We start from the raw sequence: 26,847 nt of genomic DNA on the forward strand, positions 1-26,847 counted from the left end.
AAATTGTTAACGTGTTTGACTGTTTTATGTCCATTTTGTTTATAATGTAATAATGTTCAATTAAAAACAAGAACAACAACAACAAAGAAACAAACAAAAAACAACAACTCCAAAACCGGTTAACAACAGGAAATACCTCCTATACACTAAGAAGCGCTGTGACTTCAAACCGTTTCAATGTTTACATTCTGGATGCCAATACTGCTCGAAGGAAGAACATAGGTATGAACATTATGTAGATACGCTAGTGCTGTGTGAGCCGTGTAGCTATCGAATATAACCTTAGAGGGAGAGAGGGCTTGTGAATCCGACAAAATTGAAAAATAACGCCTCATATTGCACACAATGTTTTTAATTATAGGAAAGCAATGCATTTAAATCGAACAAAAGTAGTTTAGAACACCGATAAGGTGTATTGATGGTAATGTTGCCCCCACTTGCATGTACATTTCCCAAGCACGTCTCTAGTCTCGTTCTCACGAGCCCATGTTCGCATCCGGTTGCACTACTTCCGGAAGCAAAAGTCTCCGTTGAGGGATCTCATCCGATTTTTCTAAACATGTGGCAATTTTGCGTAGATGACAAGTTAAAGCTTTAACTGCTTATTGTGGAATACGATCACCAACAGCCATGGGGAAAAAAGGAAAGAATGAAAAGAAGGTGAAGGGGGCCGAGAAGACCGCTGCCAAAATGGAGAAAAAGGTTACCAAGAGATCCAAACGTGAAGAGGTGACACAATCAGTGCACTAATAGTTTCCTAAACATTTTGTGTTGTCATGGCCCCTTTGTATTGAATTCAAATGCAACACAACATTTTTGTTAATGTAGGAGGATTTGGAGGCTTTGATTGCCGAATTTCAGAGCATGGATGCAAAGAAGACTCAGGTATTAGAGACTTCATGCCCTCCTCCATCAGCAAGGTGAGCTTGAAGTGTCCATGTCATCGAATGTATTTATGTAACCGCGGTGTACTTGTCCCACCAAAGATCCACATTCACGCTGACTGGATGATGAGGTTTTTATTATTACATTTACTGCAAATGTAATGAGTCACAACATTAGCTTTTCTGCTGGCTTTGATCTCTTTGAATACTGCCCAACAAAGCATATCAAAGAGCTTTCTTTTCAATTTACATAAGATACATTTTAGAATATCACAATACATTTTTACATCCATTTGAAGAAGATACTTTTAACAAGAGATTGTATAGTGGATTTTTAACGTTTACAATGAATTCAACATATTTTCTTTAGTCTGAATTTTAACCAACATCATCCTTTTTAATATATATGAGAAAATAGAAATAAGAACAATAATGAGTATAAAAACGGGTACAATTTACCCGCAAATGAATGAGTCACAACATTAGCTTTTCTGCTGGCTTTGATCTCTACAAGGGGAATTAACATTTTAGTAAAACCGAAACAAAACAAACATAAATCTAAACAGCTTGACAATATCAATCACATTACTGTGCATGTTGAGAGATTTGTCAGCTGGGGTTATAATGTTTAAAATCAACTTCTTTTGTGGAGCACCAAAAGATATGTCTTACCAGTAGCATTCTCTCTGAATACTGCCAACAAACCCCGCCTCCCGGTCACATGTCAGAAGCCAAAACCAAGCCCCACCCCATACCAGCAGGTGGCACTGTTGGACTCATCATTGCAGGACACTTTCCAAAAACTATACACATATTTCTGCAGGAATTTCAATAAAACAAAAGGTATTATTACACCCGTTACATTTAGAGTCAGAAACTCTTAATTTACTTACTGTTGGGAATCAAACTATTTAAAATGTAGCGTTTACCAAATTGTTCGAATTAGTTATCTGACTCCATTTACCAAACATAACTGATTTTTTATCGTGATGTTATAGCATCTTTTCATGATTTTCAGATTGAGTGCATCCCTTTGTGCTCATCCGGAGAAAGATGAGCTCATCCTGTTTGGTGGTGAATTCTTTAATGGGAAGAAGGTAATGTATTCACAGAAGTTGATGATGTATTTTTGCTATTATGTAGGTATTGATGTGAACTTTTGGCCTCTTTGTGGACTCAACCAAGCCCAAACTAGTTTAAAATATTAGATTTATTGTGGTTTAATAGCATTAAAGAGAATGGATGTACATTTGTCTCCAATAGTCATTCATGTGTGTTGCTATGTGCAGTATACAACTTAAAGGACAGGCAAATTATTCATATTCAATAGTATGTGAAGTTAAATTTCCAAGTAAGTTAATCTCCTTCATGTCAGTCAATATTGTGCTCGTAATTTGCCAACTTTTAGATAGCAAGCGACTAACAAACAATGCAATCATTTGACATGACTTGATGAAGGTTTAGCCAGTGCTAGTATATTTATATATACTTAAGGTACTTGGGTTGTGATGTGACTGCAGTTGGTGGAATGGAGTGCGAGGTATTGCACAGAGTGAATCAAGGAAGCAAGGTTTTGGGTGCTCTGAGGAGAGTGATGAACAACAAGAGTATGAGTATGGATGTTAAGAGGGGACTGTATGAGAGTGTGATTGTGCGGACTGTGTTGTATGGTGCAGAGACTTGGAGCCTGAACGCAGATTTAAGAAGGAAATTGAATGTTTTTGAGATGAAGTGTTTGAGGACTATGTTAGGAGTGACAAGATTGGATAAATTGAGAAATGAAATTGTGAGAGACAGAACTGGAGTAGTCGTGGAACTGAGCAAGCGTGTTGATAAGCGAGTACAGTGGAACCTCGGTTTTCAACCATAATCTGTTCCATTTCTTTGTACGAAAACCAATTTGTACGATCACCGAAGTCGTTTTTTTTCATTAAAAGTCATGTAAAATTGTTTTAATCCGTTCCAACACCCTGAATTTTCACAACGAACGTAAACACGAAGCTAACCCAGGCTAATCGTACGTTCGCGTTAGCGTAATCTTCCGTACGAAAGATTACGCTAACATGAACGTGTAAAAATAAAAAAATCAGGTCGTTTACACGTCATTTAGCACCCGGGTCTCCACAAGTGGTGAGCGGTTAAAGGATAAAGAAAAGAATTATGAATAGGATTTCCTACCGGTCGGCAGAAGCCACGCTCTATTCCTGAAAGAAGGGAAACTCGCACACCTTCATATTTTGCTATTATTTCTTTCTTAAATGCAATAGTTGTACGCACTACTCCTCTTTTTTCACCTGTAGCAACTTTGCTGCTTGCACCAACCTTCTTCCAAGGCATAATTAGGGGTTAAAACACTCTTTTCACCGCTTTTTGAAACGTAAGCAGAAAAGGAGTGCGCGTTGCCGTGACAACAGTTCTTCACTAGGGTGGTCCTTAATGGGGGTCGAAAATTTTATTTTTGAAATATTGGGCTCTGACCCCCCGCATATGTTCTTATATCGATAAAAACACACTGTGTGCAATTTTGAACAATTTGGATAATAGTTAGAGGTAGCTCAACGACTTTGAAATTTGCCAAAATGGTAAAATTTTGGCAATTTTCGAGAAAAAACGGAAATCTTAACCCTATGTGTACGGCGTTTTAGAACATCCAATTTCAGTCCATTGCTTATAATTGTAACACAAGAAAAGTTACAAGTAACTTTGTACACTAGGTCTGATATAATGTGCGAAAAATCCTTATTTTTCATACCAAAATTTCAGAGGCCTTGAGCGACCTCTAAATATCCTTTGATTTTGATGAAACTTTGCCTAATTACGTTTTGTATATATTGGAACATATTCAAGGGGTCAGAGCATGAAATTTTAAAAGTCGAAAAATAAGGACCACCCTATTCTTCACGACGGGTGGGGGCAATCTACACTCGTACGCCGCTCAGCATCGCCCCTAGCGTACCGGCGTTCGAACTCCGATTTTTTGAACGATAAGCGAAGCAAGAATTTCTCGAAATTTTTGGTCGAGAACCGATTTGTTCGAACTGGGAGGCGTTCGAAAACCGAGGTTCCACTGTACTCGGTTGTTTGGACACATGGAGAGGATGGATGACGAGCGAATGTTGAAGAGGATCTACAGAGCAGAAGTCTATGGAAGGAGACCAAAAGGAAGGCCGCGATTGACGTGGATGGATGGTGTTATGAGTGCACTGCAGGAAAGAGGTCTAAATATAATGGAAGCTAGAGCTCTTATTGGTGATAGAAAGGAGTGGAGAGGTGTTGTGAAAGGATAGTGGGATTGTGGACGCGTTCTTAAGGATGGGCTGGGCACCCACCCGTATGATGCGGCAGGGGTAAACCAGTGAAAGCTGTTGGGCCTGCTGTTGAACAAAAGAGTGTGTTGTGTCGCCCTGACCCGAGTGACATGGCCGCTTTCTGGTGTCCCTTTTCATCTGGAGGGACGAAAGTATGACCAACTTGGGTGCCCAGGTGCCTAACGTGTTTGGGTGTTTGGGCAATTGGGTTGGCCATGGTCCAAAAAATGTTGTGTGTGTTTTTTGCTATTTTTTTTCCCTTTTATTTTCCTTGTTATTGTATGTGTTTGTCTTGCTGTCGGTCACGCCTCTTGAGGGATATGACCATGGTAGATAGATAGATAGAGAGTATATTTTGAATGCTTTAGAACGGCAAATGGCAGTACTTATCCTCATCAGTCGTAAATACGGAAGCGATGCCTACATGGAGCCCATTCCTCATCCATTCCATGTTATTCATCAGCAAATATTTTTTTCAAATAATCTGCATATATTTCATCTGTTTTACTTTATCTCAGATCTCTAATCTATGTCTTTGTTTTCATTTCTTGCAGACGTACTTGTACAATGATCTGTTTTTCTACAACATTAAAAAGAACATCTGGGTTAAGTGTGAGATCCCGAATCCTCCTCCGCCAAGATGCTCTCACCAGGTATGTCAGTTAAACCCTCTGTTTGGCTTACCCGTCTATTTTTACTGTAATAGTAACAACGGGATCGTGATATTTAACTGACTGAAGAGACCAGGTTGATTTCTATTTCTTTACAGTTTGCACCCAATAGTACTATTTTATTTAAAATACCCAACTTTGAGTTTTTTGTCTCCTATGTAAAGGACTACTAATCCCCAGGTGAAGGAAAAAATGGCAGAAGAACTCAATTATTTTGTTAAGTGTATTGAAGTTAATGTTATTATTATTACAATTACCTTGACTCCTGCATGGGTGTAATTATGATTTCAGCATTATATAGATGGTATTCAAATTAAGGTCTGGTCTAAGCCAATATCTTTTGGTCTGCTGTTACAGTATACACAAAATAGGGCTGCAACATTTAGTCAAGGTTGTCGACAAAAACGGATAAATAGAAATAGTCAGCAATTAATTACGTTGTCGACTTCTGTCGCCAGACACATTTTTCCAATAGAGGCGTCTATTAATGAATATGATCTATGCTGAGAGTTGCACATGCGCAATGGCATCTCAAGCGGTAACATACAGGACATCTAATTCTCGCACCAAATCTTAAAAAAAAATTCTAAAGTATAAAGTCTAATATAATGCCACTTGATAAATATGTAATACAGTGGTACCTCGCTAGTTTGCGGTTCAATTTTCGTGCGTTCAGAGCTTCACGGGTCTAAAAAATACACCTTACCTCCTCAATAAAAGCATTTACTGTATTGACTTGACGCCATTGAGCGTGAGCTTATGTCAACTGAGGACACGGTGTGGACACTCTTATTGTGAAGGGGAGGGGGAGGCCCTGACAGAATGCTTAGTCATGGTGAGTTACCGCTTTGCTCACCCCCCCTCCTTTAACTCCTCCTACCTCACCCCCTTCTTATGTGGCGCTCAGTTTATCGAAGAGAAACTCGGCGACTCGACGTAAGTATATTCTCTTCCGTCACATTTCATCTCAAGTTTGACTTTATTATACCAAAAGCGAGCGGTTGTTTGTACTACCTAAACACGACTAATTGTGTGTGGTTTTGTGTATTTGTTGTAAAAGCCGTTAAAAAGCTAGCTAAAGTATGTTGTTATTGTCAGAAGGTAGCTCTTTCACTTTCATTAAAATGAACACAGACCATTTTTTTAAACTGTTGTTTCCCAAAACGCTTCACAAACACTCATCAAATATCACATTTTCACTGTTTTTATTTTCAATATGTAACCGGTAGTGTTAACAAGCGAAATAAACTGCGATGGCTGCATGTGGTTGAGAGCGGTTAATACAATCCTAATGAATGGTTCGTAGTGGTTTCGCCGCAGTCTTATTCCGTTTAAATTGATTATGTAAGACATGGCTACACTTGTGGGTCATGTTTTGGTACATTCAGTTCCAGTGTGAAGAGTTCTGGATGAGTCACCCAATAACTCCTTGCCACCATGTCAGCGATCACTTCGGTTTAATGGCGGGGGGGTATGTTGTACACCTGTATACGTTTTTTTAAGCATTTTTGAAGGGGCGCTGCTACTTCGCGGATTTTCAGTTTTCGCGGGTGGTCTCGGTCCCCATTAACCGCGATAACCGAGGGATTACTGTATATATGTTTTCTTAGCCAAGGCATGTGTGCCATTCAGTATTGAAACTCTTGTTTTATGTTTAGCCTGATGTTTCACATCATGAAGACATCCATGATCACATACATAAGCACTTTCTGCTACAGCTCTAAGTTATTATCATGACAATATTTGGTCATAATCATGGTAGTTGTTATTGACAAATATTGAAGGTATTGATGATCTTTTTAAAGACATGTACCGGAGCTCTGTAATGTTATTGTGGTTTTAAACAAAAGTAAAGACACACATGAAAACAATTCATATGTTTTTCCCGCCTAAATATAGGCCGTTGGTTATTGATTTTGGTCCTCAAAGGCAGGATTTTATAGCTTATCTGTTTAGGTATGAAAAAAACGTTACTGTGCATCCCTAATTTTGTATCATTTCTTTTTGTTACGTGATCTAGTAGTAAATACTACTACATGTCATCTGACTGAAATACACAATACCGTTTATCCAATTTCTTTCAAATGCAATATATTCCTTCCTCCTACCCCCAGTGTGTCCTTTCCTTCAGGCATTGGTGATTTCTCAAGGAGGGGGCCAGCTTTGGGTGTTTGGAGGAGAATTTGCATCGCCAAATGGGGAACAGTTCTACCATTATAAGGACCTTTGGGTGCTGCACCTTGCTACGCATACCTGGGAGAATATAAAGTATGTAAGGCTCAATTAAAAATCAAACTTAGCTCGTCGGGCACAGCCTCTTTTGTCAGAATAAATGCTGATAATATCATTTGATAGTTGACAAATGTATTGTTAGAAACATTTCCTTTCTAAGTACTTGCTTAATGTGTTTTTGTAGAGCACCCGGTGGTCCATCGGGTCGCAGTGGCCATCGAATGGCACTCAGTCGAAGACAGCTGCTGGTCTTTGGAGGCTTCCATGAGAGCACAAGGTAGACAGTTTTTGTCCAATTTGATCGGATTTAGTACAGGCTGTGAAAATATTGTCAGACAATGAACTGGTCTTTCTTACAGAAAAGCTTGCCGACCACTGTTTTAAAAGGAGGGGTTTTGGTACTCTTATGAGACTGGTTGGTTCACAAGGCTCTTTTTTTCCTTACTCTGCATTTTTTGTTCACCTTTCAGAGATTTTATCTACTACAATGACATCTATTCCTTCTCCCTGGACACTTTCTCTTGGTCACGCATTTCGGTTTCAGGCGTGGCCCCTGCACCACGCTCTGCCTGTCAGATGACCTCTACACCTGATGGTTCTGGTGTTATTATCTACGGAGGATACTCTAAACTGGTGTGTTTTCAGTTTTAAGTGTAATCCTTTAAAAGCATTCCAAGTTGAAACTTTTTGTTAAATGTGTAACCTGACGAACAAACTTGGTCATTAACACGATTCTAAATTTTGTCATCTGTGTAACTGTAAATGGACCCTGTGTTCACATATAGAGACTAAAAAAGGACATTGAGAAGGGGACTATCCACTCTGACATGTTTCTCCTCAAGCAAGAGGGTAAAGATGGCCAAGGTAGGACCAACATATTATTGGTTTATTGTAAAAAAAACACATTATTATTTGTAAGTTCATTATCTAAATTTGTGCTTCTTAAGTGGTCTGACTCAAGGACCCACACTTTGGCCCCCTAAATACAAGCCATGACCCATAGTCAGAAAACAATTCCTCTTCATAAATGTACTGAATGAAAATATTGTGGCGTTTAACCCAAAGATAGGAGGATCAATTCATGTTTTTTAAAAGTAGACTTCTGAGTTAGCAGGGCGACTGAGTTGTTCTGAGGTCATGAGATTGAACCTTCCTGTGTGGAGTTTGCATGTTCTCCCCGTGCTTGCGTGGGTTTCCTCCGGGCGCTCTGATTTCCTCCAGCATTCCAAAGACATGCATGTTAGGTTAATCGGCCATTCCAAATTGTCCCTAAGTGTGAATGAGAGAGCTAGTTGTCTGTATCTGTGTGCCCTGTGATTGGCTGGCAACCAGTTCAGGGTGTCCCCTGCCCACTGCCCGAAGATAGCTGGGATGGGCTCCAGCACCCCCGCGACCCTACTGAGGATAAGCGGTGCAGATAATGGATGGATGGACCTCTGAGTTGATTCTGGTTTTTGTTTTCTTCTGTCTTGTTCTTATTCGTATTCATTTTGTTTTTGTTCTTCTTGTCTTTGTTCTTTTAGTTGTTTTTCTTCTTGTTATTTTTCTTCTTATTCTTCTTATTCTTAATCCTGTTCTTCTTTGTTTTCTAGCATTGTTCTTTTTCTTCTTATGCTCCTTTTGTTCTTCTTGTTGTTCTTATACTTATTATATCATACATGTTTTTGGTTTTGTTGTTGTTTTTGTATTTTCCCATTCTTGTTCGTTTTGACATTTCTTTTTATTCTTGTTTTTGTTGTTCTTGCTCTCTTCCTCTTATACTTTTCTCATTCATCCTTACTTCATGCTTTATTTTTCTTTCTCTTCTTTGTATCCTTTTCTTCATCACTTGTTGTTGTTCTGGCGGTTGTATTACTTAAGTTCTATTTTTAATCTTGTTTTTTGTCTGAATTTTGCAGAGAAGTGGACGTGGTCCCGATTGAATCCATCAGGAAGCAAACCTCCTCCTCGCTCTGGCTTTTCCATGGCAGTAGGCCCAGCAGGGCGTGCCGTGCTTTTCGGTGGAGTCTGCGATGAGGAAGATGAAGAAACACTGGAAGGCGACTTCTATAACGACCTTTACTTGTACGACACAGTGAAGAATCGTTGGTATCCAGCTCAACTTAGGGTGAGGTGCCATTAACTCATTCATGCCAAAATGTAAAAATACGATATTCTTGTTTTATTTAAAAAAAAATCTTTTAGAAATGGTTTGCCACTTCTCATCAGTAAGTATCAAGTCTCTGGGACTTAATTCAATATTACAAATCACCATTAGATGGCAGGAGTGGCTTCGTTCAGATCATCAAAGCAGCCCCCACTTCCTCTTCTCCCTTTTATCCAGCAATTAGGTGAGTGTAGGCAGCCCCATATGCTGAGTAGCTTTAGTGATGCAATGTGGTGATAGTCGCAAGATTTTTGACAAATAGTAATATGCAGTCGACTCCTCAACAAAGCTTATTCCTTAGAAAAAAATTACTAAGTCCCATCCTCATCGTCTGTTCAGAGAGCAATATTAGCAATGTTCAATTGTTTTTTATTAAACTGATAAAAGAAACATACTTGTTTTGTAACAAAATATGAGGGTTCAAAACAAGGTGCAAGCAGAGTCATTTAGCAAAAATGTCACCAAAAACTGCAAACAAAAAAGTTCACCGATCCATTTCCATTCACCGCAGTGAGTGTGTGTAAAATCCAGGGGAGCGTGCAGAGATCCAATCAAATTGCTCTGTGTGCTTGGCTAGCGTTTTTGAGCGTTGACAGTTTGTCGTGTGGGTTTTGATAACATTTCTTTACAGTGAACATCCATTATACAATGAGCTTTCATATAAAGGATTCGTTAGCGACATACAGCCAAAATAGGCTCTGTTGGTTTGACACCTTGACTGTAAACTGTAGTTAAAACAGTGCCCTTTATTACTGCACCAAACAGCCCAATTATTAGCATTGCTTTGGCTATGCACGCACCCATCTGGCTCATGCGTCATAAGTTCCCGATCCCTGTCCTATGCATTTACAGCTATAGAACAACATTTTCTGTAGGCCTTCAAAAATGAGTCAAAATGGAAAAAAATATCTTCCAATTTGAACAAAATATCTGGTATTAGATGAGTTAACAAACCGCAAACATGACTTGATTGCAAAAAATACATTTATTAATTCTATTTGAGTTTCAAGAAGTAAATAACTATTCATAAATACGTGGTTAATAATAATGTGCATTATTAACCACTACATAAATTTAGTTATAAATGATTGAAATTATCAAATGGTTATAGCTGAAAACTTATACAATCATGACTGTATATGCAGTGACACATTTTTATATTACTAAAATAAAGTGTAATTTGAGTTCTTGCTTTCATGTTTTATTTTAAACGGCAATAAGCTAAATCTATTTTGAACCCACTAACCACTATTTTGACATTCCACAATATGGTGCATATGCGACCAAGGAAATATGATCCAGCAGTGGGATATTCCAAAAATGTACATCTCCCTTTTCAGGGTAACAAGCCGGAAAAGAAGAAACGTCGGCGAGGGAAGAAGGAGGAAGTTGACGGGGAGGCGGCAGATAAGGAGAAATCCGAGGACGCTTCTGCGGGGCCCACCGAGGTCATTAAAGAGATTGTTACGGACGACGGCACAGTGATGACCATCACGGAGGTCATCCCGGGAGCTCAGGAGGCAGAGGAGGTTATTGACGGTGATGATGAAGAGGAGGAAGAAGAAGAAGGTACGTGGGATCGAAATCTTCGGCCATCGAGAGCCTTTTGTTTTCTTGTTATTGTGGAAGCGACAGCATCATCGATTTTGCACCGGACATGAGGTCACATAAGCTTAGTCAGGGCAGGAGGGTGATGTGCAAAAACAAATCGAAGCATATGCAAGAATCATGTTTGAAAGGATAATCGACCGATTTATTGATTATTAAAATGATCGTTAGTTGCAGCTCTACGATAAAGCACAGATAACCTTCCCGTTTTGCACCTGTTACAGTATGTGTTATACAGGGTTGGGTAGGGTTACTTTCACTGGATTACTTTCAATTACTTTTGGATTACTCCAATACCAAACATGCTAATAAAAGACAAAAGAAACTAAATATGAATAAAATGACTAAATTTTGTGCAGGCTTGGGGAGTAACGGAATACATGGAACGGCAAAAATGATGTTGGCAAGCTCTTTGGATTTATTTTCATTTTGTTTCTGTCGCATTTTATGTTCGTTTTGCCGGAGATCAAAGAGATCAAAGCCAGGAGAGAAAACTTACCACGTGTTGTGAGTCATCATTTTATTCATATTTAGTTTCTTTTGTCTTTTATTAGCATATTTGGTATTGGAGTAATCCAAAAGTAATTGAAAGTAACCCTACCCAACCCAGGTGTTATATGATTAATGTAAGCAAAAACTTCGACTAATTTCTCCTCTCAAAGGCCGTCATAAGTGTTTTCAGACGTCATTGCGTCATTTTGTATTTAAAGCGCAAGCATTTTGTTAAAGGGCAGTTCGCCACCACGAAAAAAAAGAAAGAAAAACTGCTCCGTATTTATAGCCAAAGTGTTTAAAATGGTACAAAAAGTAGTGGTAGTCGAGAATTCTAAATTAAAATAAAATTAAAAATAAAATAAAAATGAATATAAAATTGCTACTTGACCGCACATCATACTGAGACTTATTTTGTATTTGATTTTGTTTGTTTGTTTTTGTATTAAAACGTTTTTGTTGTTGTTCGTGATGAAAATGTTATTGTTTTATTTTGTAATTGAGCTATTGTAAGGAATTAGAGGTAAAATGAGACTTGTCTTATTTCTGTGGTATCATTTTTAATTTTGACAAATGGATGACATAACCCATAAAACCTTAAAAAGGAAAAATGCAAAGGCACAAAAACGCAATTACATTTTTGTCCAAGCCCTTGCCCCACTCCAACATAATGGCTGTCTCTACCTCCTATTTAAAGCATTAGTCAGATGAGGTTTTCCGCGTACTCCCCTTCTTTGGCCTGATTCCTCTGGACCGCACAATCAAAAGATTGACTCTTATTCAAACACTTTTTCATACTGGACACGCAGTATATTTACAGTGCATGACTCACGAAAATATTGGTGTTGTGAAGCGTTTCTTTCTAAGGCCAGAACAGTACAAGGCCAAAAAGGTCTACTCTACTCTACATGTAACATATCCAATACAGTGGAACCTCGGTTCTCGACCATAATCCGTTCCAGAACCCTGTTCGAAAACCGATTTGTTCGATCACCGAAATCATTTTTCCCATTGAAAATAATGTGAATCGTTTTAATCCGTTCCAACACCCTGAATGTTTACCTTGAATGTTTAACGTAAACATAAAGCTAACCCAGGCTAATCGTACATCCGCGTTATCGAATTTTTCCGTACAAAAGATTACGCTAACATGAACGTGTAAAAATAAAAAAATCAGGTCGTTTACAAGTCATTTAGCACCCGGGTGTCCATAACAAGTGGTGAGCGGTTCATTAAAAAGGGGTCTCCGTTCCAACACCCTGAAAGTTGGGCTCCGTTCCAACACCTTGAATGTTTACCTTGAATGTTCAACATAAACATAAAACTAACCCAGGCTAATCGTACGTTCGCGTTATTGTAATCTTCCGTACGAAAGATTATGCTAACATGAACGTGTAAAAATAAAAAATAAGGATAAAGAAAAGAATTATGAATAGGATTTCTTACCTTTGTGGTGGTCAGCAGAAGGCGCAGGCAAGATCAGACACTCGCACACCTCCTTCTTATTTTGCTATTATTTCTTTCTTAAATGCAATAGTTGTACGGACTACTTTTCTTTTTTCACCTGTAGCAACTTTGCTGCTTGCACTTACTTTCTGCGGAGGCATAATTAGGGGATAAAACACTTGGTACACCTATATTAAAAGCGAAACGAAGCACGTCCGCACGCAATAACAGTTGGTCACGAAAAGAGCGATCTACACCCGTACGCCGCTCAGCATCGCACCCTAGCGTACGCACTCACGCATTACCGGCGTTCGAACTCCGATTTTTTGACCGAACAGTGAAGCAAGAATTTCTGGAAATTTTTGGTCGGACTCCGATTTGTTCGAACTGAGAGGCGTTCGAAAACTGAGGTTCCACTGTATATACATCTAAAATCGATTATTTCTCTCTCATCTGGATCCAGAATCGTCCCTCGTGGAGCCCTGCCCAAGGTCCAGCGCTATGACAACGGTCCGTCAGGGCAAGCTGTTTCTCTATGGCGGAATGTTTGAGGTGGGAAGTCGCCAGTTCACTTTGAACGACTTCTACTGCCTGGATCTCCACAAGATGGACCAGTGGGAGGTCTTAGTTGAGATGGATCCAAGTGAGTCAGCAGACAGTTTGGAAAAATTGCTCGTACCGTAAATTCCGGACTATAAGCCGCTACTTTTTTCCCAAATGTTCAGCCGTGCAGCTTATTCAGTGATGCGGCCAATTTATGTAATTTTTCTTACTGCCACCAGCGGCACTCGAGTACAAAAGGTAAGACTTAGACCGGTGGAATAAGTGCGCAGAGGTAGACAGCATCCTCTTAGTTTGCATACGAATCGTCAGTCTGTCAAAGGTTCTTTCTGATAATGTGGAAGTCGCCCTTGATGGCGGCAGTTATAAGGAGAAAGATGTGGACGGTTAACTGTGAATTTCGCAATTACGGTATGGCTTTTTTTTAACAGATTCGCATGTTGCTTTGCGAGCGTGTTATTAGTAGCGCGTTGGTACCTTTCACAGGCACGGTTTGGGATGAAAATATATTATTATTATTAAAGCTTTGAAAACTCTCTCGGTGTACCGTCTTTCTTTGTAAATATGTGTAACCCATGTATAATATGTATTTTCAACTGTATATTTTTGTTATATATTTATTTTAGAGACTTATTGTGATATGTTTTCTACGAGCGAATCAAAAAGAAGGGGCGGAGCAAACGCGGTCTGACGGGAAGTGGGGTGTAGCTGAATTAAATCTGTTTGTTGTTGCAGCGGACAATAGTGGATACCGGTATATATTTTTCCCACCCTTCACTTTGGAAATATACATTTTTTTCATTGGATTACTTTCAACGGGACCCGGACTTTAAAGGTCTGCATTAAATTCTGATTACAGGTATCATTTTCCGTTCATGTTGCAGATTGTGGAGTTTGGATATTATACTATATTTATAGTTCCAATCGCGGCACCTAGTCAGATTTGGGATAAGCTTTTGACTTTGCTACATCTTTTAATGTGGGCGCATGTGGCTTATTTACAAGTGCGGCTTGTGTAAGGACAAAACCAATAATGCCCGTAAAATGTAGTCCGTGCGGCTTATAATCAGGTGCGCTCTATAGTTCGGATTTTACGGTACAGATGACTGTTGAAGTCTCACAAATAAACATCAGGTTTTTTTTTAGTTCTGAGGTCTTCTTTTTAATTCACTCTTTTTAGAGACCCAAGAATGGTTGGATGAGTCGCAGTCAGAAGACGACGATGAGGAAGAGGAGATAGGGGAAGGTGCAGAGGGAGGGGAAGAAGAAGAGGAGGAATCTGATGAACAAGGTAAGGATTTTTTAATGTTTATTTTGTTATCCTATTTGCTAACAGTTAAAGAGACAGAGATCTGACCACCCTTACCACTCACCCAAACAAATTGCTCTGGGTACTTGGCTGGCGTTTTTGGGTGTTTACAGTTTGTTCAGTGGGTTTTCATCATTAAGTGTCTCAACATTGTACATAGATTGTTTAATAAGAATTTCTTTGGGACGTACAGCCAAAACAGGTTTTGTTAGTTGCACCCTTAGACTGTAAACTGTAGCCTAAATGATGGCCTATATATTCTGGACCGAGCAAATAGTCTACGGTGTCGCTTCAGCTTTGCATACATTGACATTTGAAAGGCCGCATAAAAAATATTTATTGTCCTTAATTTTTTTTCTCCAAGTCAGATGTCGTCATCGAAAGAGCCGTATCTGTCTCGCGAGTTGTTCATTCCCGAACCTTGAGCTAAAGGAAGAACTGTTTAAGTTACACGTTATGATCATTGGATTTGTCTTTGTCTGTAAACAAACCTAAACTTGTTGCTGATTTGAGTATAGCATTTGTCAAGAACAAGGTGAATCTTATCTTTGTCCAGATGAAGACGAGCACCCAGCGGTAAAGGATGGGGAGACGTTGACGGACTACCATGCCCGCACGGAGCAGTACTGGATCGAACTCTCACGAACCAACTTGGGAACGGAGACCAAGGACAAAAAAGTTGCCAAGGTGGCCTCAGCCATGGCCAAAGTCTTCTATGAAGACCAGACAAGGGACGTTTGAGCCTATTTTGTAAACAGTTTGGATTATGCTTTATGAAATCGATTTCATTGAAGATTTCTTTAATTGATAGAAGACACTGACATAGCTGTCAACTGCTATGTTTTCCCCGTATTTTATAATTTTTCTGATCATTTCGAATTGTACACAGCGTATAACAACTTTTGCATTGGAATTGTTTTTTGTTTTTGTTTTTTTTGCCCATTTTTGCTATAATCCGTATCGTCTGGTAGCAGACGACAATGTCATTGTAGATTGCTAATGAAGAAGTCTGCAAAATCCTGCACTGCTACGTATAAAAGTATCTATCTATCTATCTATCTATCTATCTAAAAGGAACACTAAATTTACTGCATGGGGGAAAAAAACTAAGAAAGATGCTGAAAGAATTGTTTTTGTCATACCTGTCAACCTCAACCAAGTGCTCCCTTCATTAACAGGGTTGGGTAGGGCTACTTTAACTTGATTACTTTCAATTACTTTCGGATTACTCCTATACCAAATATGCTAATAAAAGACAAAAGAAACTAAATATGAATAAAATGACTACATTTTGTGCAGGCTTGGGGAGTAACGGAATACACGGAACGGCAAAAATGATGTTGGCAAGCTGTTTGGATTTATTTTTATTTTGTTTCTGTCGCATTTTATGTTAGTTTTGCCGGAGATCAAAGAGATCAAAGCCAGGAGAGAAAGCTTACCACGTGTTGTGAGTCATCATTTTATTCATATTTAGTTTCTTTTGTCTTTTATTGGCATATTTGGTATTGGAGTCATCCAAAAGTAATTGAATGTAATCCAGTTAAAGTAACCCTACCCAACCCTGTTTTTAAATGATTTTGCAGTATTTCCCCTTATTAAGGGATGATGAACCTTGCAAACACAACGCAGTACTTATTTACTCACAGCAAGTTTGGTAAATAACTATGGTAAATAAAACAATGATTGTAAAGAACTTTATTTTATTTACCAAATAAATGCATTTTTCTAGGATTACACTTGCTGAGCAATTTACTATGACATTGTCATCTGCAACCAGGGACATAGATGTTCCAAATTTGAGCCGTAATGCGCAAGACAAGAGCTGTCTCAACAAATGAGTTAAAAAAATGTTCCCTTACAAAAATGGTTGTACACATTTTGAAATAATCAAAAAACATATACAAATCATATGGTGGTTTTTGGTGGATACAATTGTTTTCACTAATTATTTTTTTCAACACCGTATGTCTTGTTGTCAAGTCAAGTCATTTTTATTTGTATAGCTCTTAATCACAAAGAGTCTCAAAGGGCTTCACAGGTTATTACACAGACTATTTTTTCAGACTATTATTACACCATCCCCTGATCTGGAACCAACATGAGGGCAAGGAAAAACTCAAAAAACCTCAACATGAGGAAAATGAAGAAACCTTGAGAAGGGACCGCACATGTGGTATCCCCCTTCCAGGATTACCAGACAGCAAAGGATGTTGCAATCACAAATAATACACAGATATTGTCCACGAAAAGTATAGGTTATTCATATGCTATAGCGTAGAAGTGAGTCTTAAGCGTAGATTTAAACATTTCTACTGAGGTTGCAGATCGGATCTCAGGAGGAAGAGCATTCCACAGCGGTGCCCGGATGGAGAACGCTCTCGAACCAGTGGAACACTTCTTGGCTCTTGGGATCACCAGAAGACCGGCGCTCTCAGAACGAAGGCTTCGGACCATAACATAGGGGGTAATCATATCTGAAAGATATGAGGGAGCAAGTCCATGTATGATTTTGTATAATACTAAGAGAACCTTGAAATCACATCTTAGGTTAACAGGGAGCCAATGCAGGTTAGCCAAAATCGGCGTGATGTAATCGGACTTTTTTGTTCTAGTTAAAAGCCTTGCTGCGGCATTTTGTACCAGCTGAAGACTCTTGATTCTGGACTTTGGGAGACTGGACAGTAGTGCATTACAGTAATCGAGACGGGAGGTAACAAACGCGTGAATTATAATCTCCGTTATTGTAAGTAAATAAACGCTGCGTTGTGCTTGTAAAATTATAATTGCTAATTAATTATTAATTAGGCGAGCAATGAGCAGAGTTTGACAGGTATGCCCTAATGCAGATATGTCCAAAGTCCGGCCCGGGGGCCAAATGCGGCCCGCAGCCTCCGTCATAAAATCAGTTACGCCTGGCCCGCGTGTAGAATTATGAACCGGTAATACATTGAGCAGCAGCGCTGTTACCTGCGTGATCTAAGTGCTGCAATTGAATTTTGATATGCATGTTTCAAATGAACCAAAACATATGCTTAAGATAGCTGAAATTAAAATTAAGAAGCAAATGTGAAACACAGAACGGCATGTATTTAAATTAATTGCGGTTATATGTAAAGAAGGTCCGCCAAGGTTGGCCCCCCTACATTTTTAACACACCAAATCTGGCCCCCTTTGCAAAAAGTTTGGACACCCCTGCCCAATGTTCCCTGTAATTTTCCACGGGTCTGAGCGTTCACACAAAGTCGGTGAGCAACGCTTGAAACAACAGTGAGCAACCATAATCCCAAGTGTGGCAAGATAATTAATTATCAAACTTGTCCAAAACTTGACATCAAGTTACATTTTGCTGAGTTTCCGGCAAGGCCAAATTTTTTTTCTCTTTTGAATGAATTGACTCATGTACTATTGCAATAGTTGTACGGCCTACAAACGTCGTTTGTTCTTACAATTCTTTCACAAGATATCCATTTCTTTTTATTTCCTGATATATTTTGTCGCATAATATTAACAATTTGGGGGGCTTATTTAGTCTGTTGTACAATACAGAACCGTACTTAATCACATTTTTTAGTGGAAGTACAATGTCGGCAACAAGATTCACTTGATATAATTGGAAATTATTTGAATGCAACACAAACTTTTTCTTCTTTTTTCCATGTTTTTTTCTACTTTTTTTTAAATTTCTTTAAAAAAAATCTCATTGTGGTTTTTTTTTCCGAGCTGTTACTTTTTTATTTTTGTTCTCTATTCACTTTTTTCCCTACATTTTTCTTTTCTTTTTTTCTGGCTTTTTTTTCTAAATTTTTCTTCTTTTTTTTCTCTTCCTTTTGTTTCTTTTTTTCAGCTTTTCACTACTTTTTCATTTTGGTATTTTTTTTCTTTTTTGTCCTATTCCCCCCTTCCTTTAAGTCATTTTGTGCATAATTTTACATAATATTTGGTCATGTTGGGATTAAAGAAGCAAAAACCACCTGAAGAGCCGTTTAGGACCTGAAAGAGACTGTTCGTTTTAGTGAGCCGAGCCGAAGAAGCCGGTTCTCAACCAACTCTGACTTTACTCAACTTTGTTCTACTTCGACTCGACTTCAAAATACAGCATTTAAGGCCACAACGTCAGGGGAACCCGTGCATTTTACCTTCATGCACTGTAACTTTGACTTAAGTCGCTTCTTAATCAGTAATTTTGAGGCCTCATTTTTGTGCGCTGGCTAGATTTCCTTGTGCGCCGAGAACGTGCGAGCAGTGCGCAATTGCGCACGCGCGCAGCTTAGAGGGAACACTGCCCCTGCCCTAATGGACGTATTTCAATTGAACTTTCACCTGCATTGTTCATCATGATCAGCAGGGGGCGACGGGTAACTAAAAATATGGGCAGTCATAGGGGAAGGGTTATGACGCAAGAAGTTAAATAAAATACAGTAAGTGTCATGATTTATTTCATATTTATTTACATTTTGAATGAAATGTATTCGGCGTGTTAAAGTTTTTAAACAATTTAGTCGGTTGAAAACAAGCTTTGGTCAGGAAAGCGTGTCAAAATGTGTTACAATTGTATGTATCAACGTAATGAGCTACACTTGTTAAGCTAGCATCAGTGCAACAGCAAAATATACACTTATACCTTTATTAGGCTAGGAAACATTGTTATGGCAATCTCACGCATTTTAGATAAGCTGAAACTATATTTTGACTTGATTTTTATATTGTTCAACCGTTTTAATAGTAAATATATAAACACAAAAGGGAGTTGGAGGAACTGGGACTAGTAATGTAGAAATACTAACTTCTCTGATATACCTGAGTAATGTTTTCCATTAATAGTATATAATCAGGGTTGGGTAGGATTACTTTAACTGGATTACTTTTAATTACTTTTGGATTACTCCAATACCAAATATGCTAATAATAGACGAAAGTAAATATGAATAAAATGACTACATTTTGTGAACGGAATACATGGAACGGCAAAAATGATGTTGGCAAGCTGTTTGGATTTATTTTCATTTTGTTTCTGTCGCATTTTATGTTAGTTTTGCCAGAGATCAAAGCCAGGAGAGAAAGCTTACCACGTGTTGTGAGTCATCATTTTATTCATATTTAGTTGCTTTTATTAGTATATTTGGTATCGGAGTAATCCAAAAGTAATTGAAAGTAATCAAGTTAAAGTAACCCTACCCAACCCTGTATATATTTATAAAGAAACAAATTCCTCAATTAAAACAATTATTCGTGGAAAATACCCGAAAAAGAATACTGGAATGAGCTCAAATCACTATTAAAGGGATACAGTGATATTCGACCACTAGATGTTGCTTTATTAAATAGTGAAACCATAAACGACTGCGTAAAAGCACAAGGATCATAACAAACTATGGAGACTCAAAGTGACCAAACCACACCATTTTTCTTCTATTTTTGCCCAGCCTTTTACACGGTTTTGGGGTTACCCTTAGCAGCAGGGTTGGTTAGGGTTACTTTAATTGGATTACTTGCAATTACTTTTGGATTACTCCAATACCAAATATGCTAATAAAAGACAAAAACTAAATATGAATAAAATGACTACATTTTGTGCAGGTTTGGGGAGTAACAGAATACATGGAACAGCAAAAATGATGTTGGCAAGCTGTTTGGATTTATTTTCATTTTGTTTCTGTCGCATTTTATGTTAGTTTTGCCGGAGATCAAAGAGATCAAAGCCAGGAGAGAAAGCTTACCACGTGTTGCGAGTCATCATTTTATTCATATTTAGTTTCTTTTGTCTTTTTTTAGCATATTTGGCATTGGAGTAATCCAAAAGTAATTGAAAGTAATCAAGTTAAAGTAACCCTACCCAACCCTGCTTAGCAGTAACAAATAGCAGGCATGGTGTGAAGGGGAAGTGGGCATGTCTTATACAGGAACAACAAACTAATGAGAATTCAGTGAGGCAAACGTGAGCTGAATTTTGGTGTTTTTATTTATAATTTTTTTTTGCAATAACTACTCCTGGAGAAAAAAAATTCTTGGACAGTACCCAGAAATGGAGACGGAGATCTTTGAGTGGTTTGGAGCCCAGAAACAAAATCTATATGGAGTGTCTAGGCCAGGGGTCGGGAACCTTTTCGACTCAAAGAGCCATAAAAGCAAAAAATATTAATTTTATTTTGGGAAAGAGCCACACCATATATTATGAGACAAATTTACTAAAGAGATGGGAGGGAGTGCTTGCACTTTTTGCATAGCTCCACCCATCCCTCCCACTCACCCAATCAAATGACTAAGTTCTCTTCCGGTGTTTTGGCGTATTTACAGTTCTGTGGATTCATCATAAGGTATCTGAACACTGAACACAGATTATATAGTGAACTTTTATATAAAGGATTCTTTAGCGTTGTACAGCCAAAACGAGTTTTTTTTCCCCCCCTTTTTTTGTGTAACACCTTGACTGTAAATTGTAGTGAAAAACGTGCCCTATATATACTGCGAAGTAATGCCATGTTATTTAGTTTTGGTTAGGCTTTGCGTGTACCTGAGAAGAATAGTTAACTCAAGTTTTGAACAAGATGGAGAAATTTTGCATGCAATCAAATTTGTCTCTGAGCCACAGATACTCGTAGAAAGAGCCATATATGGCTCGCGAGCCATAGGTTCCCGACCCCTGGTCTAGGCCAAGTGTTCGTTTGAAAGCTCTCAAGATTGAACAAGCTTAGAAATATGAAGACTTCACTGCTTCCATAGGTTGGTGTAAACATGTTCTTCCATCTATTTTATCTCATCTCATCTCATTAGCCGTACCGCTTCTCCTCATTAGGGTCGCGGGGGGGGCTGGAGCCCATCCCAGCCATCTCCGGGCAGTGGGCAGGGGACACCCTGAACTGGTTGCCAGCCAGTCGCAGGGCACACAGGGACAGACAGCTCATTCGCTCATTCACACCTAGGGACAATTTGGACCGGCCAATTCACCTGAAATGCATGTTTTTGGAATGTGGGAGGAAACCGGAGTGCCCGGAGGAAACCCACGCAAGCACGGGGAGAACATACAAACTCCGCACAGGAAGTCTGGAGCTGGATTTGAACCCACGACAGGTTCCCGAGACATTAACTGTGCCGCACAAGCGCTAACCACTGCGCCGCCGTGCTGCCCCCATCTATTTTATGATATGGCTATTTTAAAGCAGTCTCAGGGGCTCGGCTTTTATGCGAGTGTAAATTGGAAATTTGTAAATAGTTACTTTTGGAGGAACGCACTACTTTTTGGTGCCAGTAATCTGGTGGATTACTGAGATACTTTTGAAATAGAGGAACTAGTAACTGTAAATAATTAGTACCGTAAATTCCGGACTATAAGCCGCTACTTTTTTCCCTAACTTTCAACCCTGCGGCTTATTTAGTGATGCGGCCAATTTATGTAATTTTTCTAACGGCCGCCAGTGGCGCTCGAGTGTTGCTACCATTAACTGCCCTGTCAAAGCTATATTATTGTTATTAAAGCTTTGAAAACTCTCTCAGTGTACCGTCTTTCTTTGTAAATATGTGTAACCCATGTATAATATGTATTTGCAACTGTATATTTTTGTAATGTATTTATTTGTATTTATTTTAGACACTTATTCTGATATGTTTTGTGGGTGAACGAAAAATGAGGGGCGGAACAAACGCGGGGTGCCGAGTTTAAGTGGGGACCGCTAAAGGTGAGGGACAGACAAGGAAAGAAGAGGGGGTAAAAAGTTGGTTAAAGAAAAAGGAGTTGCGTGAGTAAACATGTTCATCTGATATATTTTTCCCATTTTTACCTTTGGAAATATACACTTTTTTCCTTGGATTACTTTCAACGGGACGTGGACTCTGCAGGTCTGCATCAAACCTTAAGTACCGGTATCATTTTCCGTTCCATTCGCCGGCTGTGATTTTTGGACTTTGGACCTTAATGAAGGACATTTAGTTTCAATCGCGGGACTTGAAGTCAAGTTTGGGTTAATTTTGTGTTTGTGTTACATGTTTAAATGTGGGCGCATGCGGCTTGTATACAGGTGCGGCTTGTGTATGTACAAAATCGGTTTTCCTCTTAAAATGTGGTGGGTGCGGCTTATAATCAGGTGCGCTCTATAGTCTGGAATTTACGGTATTTTTAAGTAATGCGCCCAAGGATTTAACTATGACGGGGATTTGCGTGAGGTGTGTAGAGAAAAAGAACAAAAAAGGTGGTGGGGACAAAGTGCATGACATGTCAGGGAAGACATCAATCACGAGATGAGCAGCAGTCTTTCCTGCACTGACCTATTTTTTTCTCTATCAGCATGTCGAATGAGGGATGAGAAGCGGCTGATGAATAATAGAAGAGGAAAGATGGATGAGAATGTAGCAGGCTTCAAATCCTCCTTCATAGCCCCTTTACTTCCCACTTCTTCCACACTGATGATAACCGGTCAATAATGGAAGCATTTGTGCAGCTTCGTTTTGTGTGTGGGTGTGTTTTTTTTTAATAGCATTTTGAGTAAACTGTCCAATTGATTTTTCCCCTTAATTTGGAGACATCTACTGTACATTCAAAATAGCAGTCCACCCTAAACTAGGGGTCCGGAACGTATGGCTCTTGAGCCATGTATGGCTCTTTTACCGGGATAAAACTCAGACAATGCTAATCCTCCCTGATCATTCTAGCATAAGTATATGCAAAGCAGAACTATGCAAAATATACCTGGTTCAGTCCAGAATATATAGGGCAAGGTTATAACTACAGGTTACAGTCGTGGTGTTACACCAACAGACCTTGTTTTGCCTGCTTGTCTCTACAGAATCCTTTATACGGAAGCTCATTAAACAATGTATGTTCACTGTTGAGACACTTTGTGATGGAAACCATTAGGACAAACTGTAAACACCCCAAAGCGCCAGCCAAGCACACAGAGCAACTTGATTGGGTGAGTGGTAGGGGTGGGTGGATCTCTGCACATATAACGCAATCCCCCTCTCTTTAGTTGCATCTGAAAAACGTGAACTGGGACCCCGTCACTGAGCTGAAGGTAAATGCATCCGTATCCTTCTTGTTTGCAATATTTTTTTGCATTTTATAAAGAACTCTGCTCACACCTTGTTTTTAAAGTATTATTTACGACAAAAATGGGAATCGGATGTTAAGTAGTGTACTTGTTAATCAGGTACACAGGCTCTGCAATTATTTCAGGGATTTTATGAAATCATCAAATGTTACACAAAGCATGTTTTGCAGTTTTGTTGATTTTTGTCTTTAAAAAAATTTCATTTTCACTTTAATGGCTCTTTGAGTCCAAAAGATATTCAAAACTTGTCCTAAACACTTGCTCCAGTTTTAATCTGAATACTCTCAAATAACACAATGATTATATGTTAATTGTTTTCAACTTTATTCAGAATATTTTTTTGTAAACAGCTTGAATAAAAAAAAAAAAACGAATCTCACTGCTTAACTGTATACATATTTTTATATTTACGCAAACATCAGTTTTAGCAATAGAAGACAAATCCAATTAATTTTATTTTTTTTGAATGGCTAATTTACAATCATTTCCTTCTTTGTCTCTATCGGTTTTGTCTCTATTTTTAACTATACTTCCCCTTATCATTAATTCCTTTGACCCATTATCATGGGCAGAAAAGGTTAATAAAATAAACAAAATCACAATAAAGTGGCAGCACGGTGGAGCAGTGGTTAGCGCGTGTGCAGGCACAGTTCTAAGATCTTGGGAACCTCCTGTGTGGGTTCAAATCCAGCTTCCGGACTTACTGTGCGGAGTTTGTATGTTCTCCCCGTGCTTGCGTGGGTTTCCTCCGGGCACTCCGGTTTCCTCCCACATTCCAAAGACATGCATTTCAGGTGGTCCAAATTGTCCCTAGGTGTGAATGAGCAAGCGCGTTGTCTGTCCCTGTGTGCCCTGCGATTGGCTGGCAACCAGTTCAGGGTGTCCCCTGCCCACTGCCCGATAATTGCTGGGATGGGCTCCAGCAGCCCCGCGACCCTACTGAGGATAAGCGGTGCAGATAATGAGATGAGATGAGAGACAATAAAGTGAGATGTAGTCCTTAACTAACACAATTGGGCGCCAATTGGCTGAACAGGAAGAAGAAATCAAGCAGAGCATTGTTGCCATTTACCGTGCAATTGACCCTCTGTTTTTTCCACTTCTCAGCATTATATCATAAGCGCAACCCACAGAAAACGGGTCTGCACTCCACTTTTGGATCCCAACCTACCAGCTGAGGTGATGCAACAGATCATTAATGCAAACAATGTCTACTATATTCGAAAGACACGTGATTTGCGGATCACTTTAACAAAATATTGCAACCTGCTTCATCCAAACATCCATTTTGGAGTCATTTTTGTCCCTGAAACCTAAATACTTTTGAAACCACTCATCCTTCCGCTCTCACTCCCAGCCGAAAAAGACTTAACATTATCACCGTTTCTAATTGTCTTAACACGGTTGATGTCACGTATCCATCGCTTATGTTGCTTACCCTGATCCCATTGTCCCCCAACCTTCATCCTTCTCTCCGCCTACACATTTCTCCTGTTCCGACCAGCGTGTTTAGAGGCCTTAGCCTTAATCCCTAACCTCGCAGTGATTTTATTACCATAATCTGGCCCAGAATGGTTTTAGCGCTCGGAAGGACAAAGATGACAGTTGAGAGACTAAAGGTTGTATTTGGGGATATAATCGCTACCGAAAGGCATTTTAGCATCGATACATTGCAGCCAATGTTCCCTGTAATTTTCCACGGGTCTGAGCGTTCACACAAAATCGGTGAGCAACGCTTGAAACAACAGTGAGCAACCATAATCCCAAGTGTGGCAAGATAATTAATGATCAAACATGTCCAAAACTTGACATCAAGTTACATTTTGCGGAGTTTCCGGCAATGCAAAATTATTTTTCTCTTTTGAATGAATTGACTCATGTACTGATAGAGACATACCCCAAGCGACTTGCAGTTGTAATCGCAGCAAAAGGTGGCGCTACAAAGTATTAACTCAATGGGGCTGAATCATTTTGCACATCCACTTTTTCGTTTCTTATTTGTTAAAAAAGTTTACAATATCCAAATATCCACTTCATGATTGTGTCCCACCTGTTAATTCTTTACAATAAATTACAGTTTTATATCTTTATGTTTGAAGTCTTAAATGTGGAAAAAGGTCCCAAGTCACTGTATATGTAAATGACATACACTAATACTATTTTCTTCAGTGGCCTACATGAGATGAGCATTGATGAGGAACAAATTGTATGTAATATTGGCGTTCAAACTGGTAAATCTCGTTAAAATATTGTATCTTTCAGGATTGGGCGAGGATTGTTTTGCAATACATTCAACTGGACACGTTGACAAGAACAGCTCAGATGAAGACTATATGCCATCGATTTCATTGCGGTATGTAAATACCCATAAACTGTGTGTGTATGTGTATGCCAGTGTCAAATTAAGTTAATCCGTCTGCTCACAGAATGGGAGGTGGAGTAAAGAATCAAAAGCTTATTGATTAGCTTCCAGACGAAAGTACAAGAAAATTGCCAGGAGACTGTATGCATTAAAAGAAGGTACAGTGGAACCTCGGTTCTCGACCATAATCCGTTCCAGAACCCTGTTCGAAAACCGATTTGGTCGATCACCGAAAATCGTTTTTGTCATTAAAAGTAATGTAAAATCATTTTAATCCGTTCCAACACCCTGAACGCTTACCATGCACGTAAACATGAAGCTAACCCAGGCTAATCGTACGTTAGAGTAATCTTCCGTACGAAAGATTACGCTAACATGAACGTGTACAACTGAAAAAAATCAGGTCGTTTACACGTCATTTAGCACCCGGGTCTCCACAACAAGTGGTGAGCGGTTAAAGGATAAAGAAAAGAATTATGAATAGGATTTCTTACCTTTGTGGTGCTCAGCAGAAGCCATGCTCTATGTATAGCGAGATCGGAAACTCGCACACCTTCTTCATATTTTGCTATTATTTCTTTCTTAAATGCAATAGTTGTACGCACTACTTTTCCTTTTTCACCTGTAGCAACTTTGCTGTTTGCACCGACCTTTTTCGGAGGCATAATTAGGGGCTAAAACACTCCGTTCACCGATATCTAAAGCGAAAGCAAAAAGAAGTGCGCGCGCATGTCATAACAGTTCTTCACGAGGGGTGGGGGCAATCTACACCCGTACGCCGCTCAGC

General features: G+C 39.1%; 1 protein-coding gene and 2 long non-coding RNA genes across 3 annotated transcripts; all 3 read left to right on the forward strand.

Moving 5' to 3' along the window:
• The first annotated feature begins 483 nt into the window (after window positions 1–483).
• Window positions 484–15,717, forward strand: klhdc4 (kelch domain containing 4). The gene is made up of 13 exons (XM_088339654.1): window positions 484–729; window positions 829–920; window positions 1,903–1,981; window positions 4,747–4,845; window positions 6,995–7,131; window positions 7,280–7,372; window positions 7,566–7,728; window positions 7,881–7,959; window positions 8,994–9,202; window positions 10,582–10,810; window positions 13,251–13,430; window positions 14,529–14,639; window positions 15,214–15,717. The coding sequence occupies exons 1-13, from the start codon at window positions 631–633 to the stop codon at window positions 15,396–15,398; spliced, it is 1,755 nt and encodes a 584-aa protein (XP_088195780.1). The 5' UTR covers window positions 484–630; the 3' UTR covers window positions 15,399–15,717.
• A 4,796-nt stretch (window positions 15,718–20,513) lies between these two features.
• LOC148362239 (uncharacterized) lies at window positions 20,514–23,063 on the forward strand. The gene is made up of 3 exons (XR_015850808.1): window positions 20,514–20,741; window positions 21,307–21,377; window positions 22,936–23,063. It is a non-coding gene; the product is annotated as an uncharacterized LOC148362239 (long non-coding RNA).
• Window positions 23,064–23,437: 374 nt separating this feature from the next.
• LOC148362240 (uncharacterized) lies at window positions 23,438–26,378 on the forward strand. Its single transcript, XR_015850807.1, has 4 exons — window positions 23,438–23,560; window positions 23,618–23,662; window positions 24,806–24,877; window positions 25,961–26,378. It is a non-coding gene; the product is annotated as an uncharacterized LOC148362240 (long non-coding RNA).
• The last annotated feature ends 469 nt before the right edge of the window (window positions 26,379–26,847 follow it).

The sequence above is a fragment of the Urocampus carinirostris genome, chromosome 7 (genome assembly GCF_059441175.1).
Source record: "Urocampus carinirostris isolate Australia breed hairy pipefish chromosome 7, RoL_Ucar_1.0, whole genome shotgun sequence".
NCBI lineage: Eukaryota > Metazoa > Chordata > Actinopteri > Syngnathiformes > Syngnathidae > Urocampus > Urocampus carinirostris.

Bases quoted from the DNA above. Each gene is read 5' to 3' on its own strand.
- klhdc4 (XM_088339654.1), top strand. From the start codon at position 631: ATGGGGAAAAAAGGAAAGAATGAAAAGAAGGTGAAGGGGGCCGAGAAG. The intron at 730-828 runs GTGACACAATCA...TTGTTAATGTAG, and splicing joins AGAGATCCAAACGTGAAGAG to GAGGATTTGGAGGCTTTGAT. The intron at 9,203-10,581 runs GTGAGGTGCCAT...CTCCCTTTTCAG, and splicing joins GGTATCCAGCTCAACTTAGG to GGTAACAAGCCGGAAAAGAA.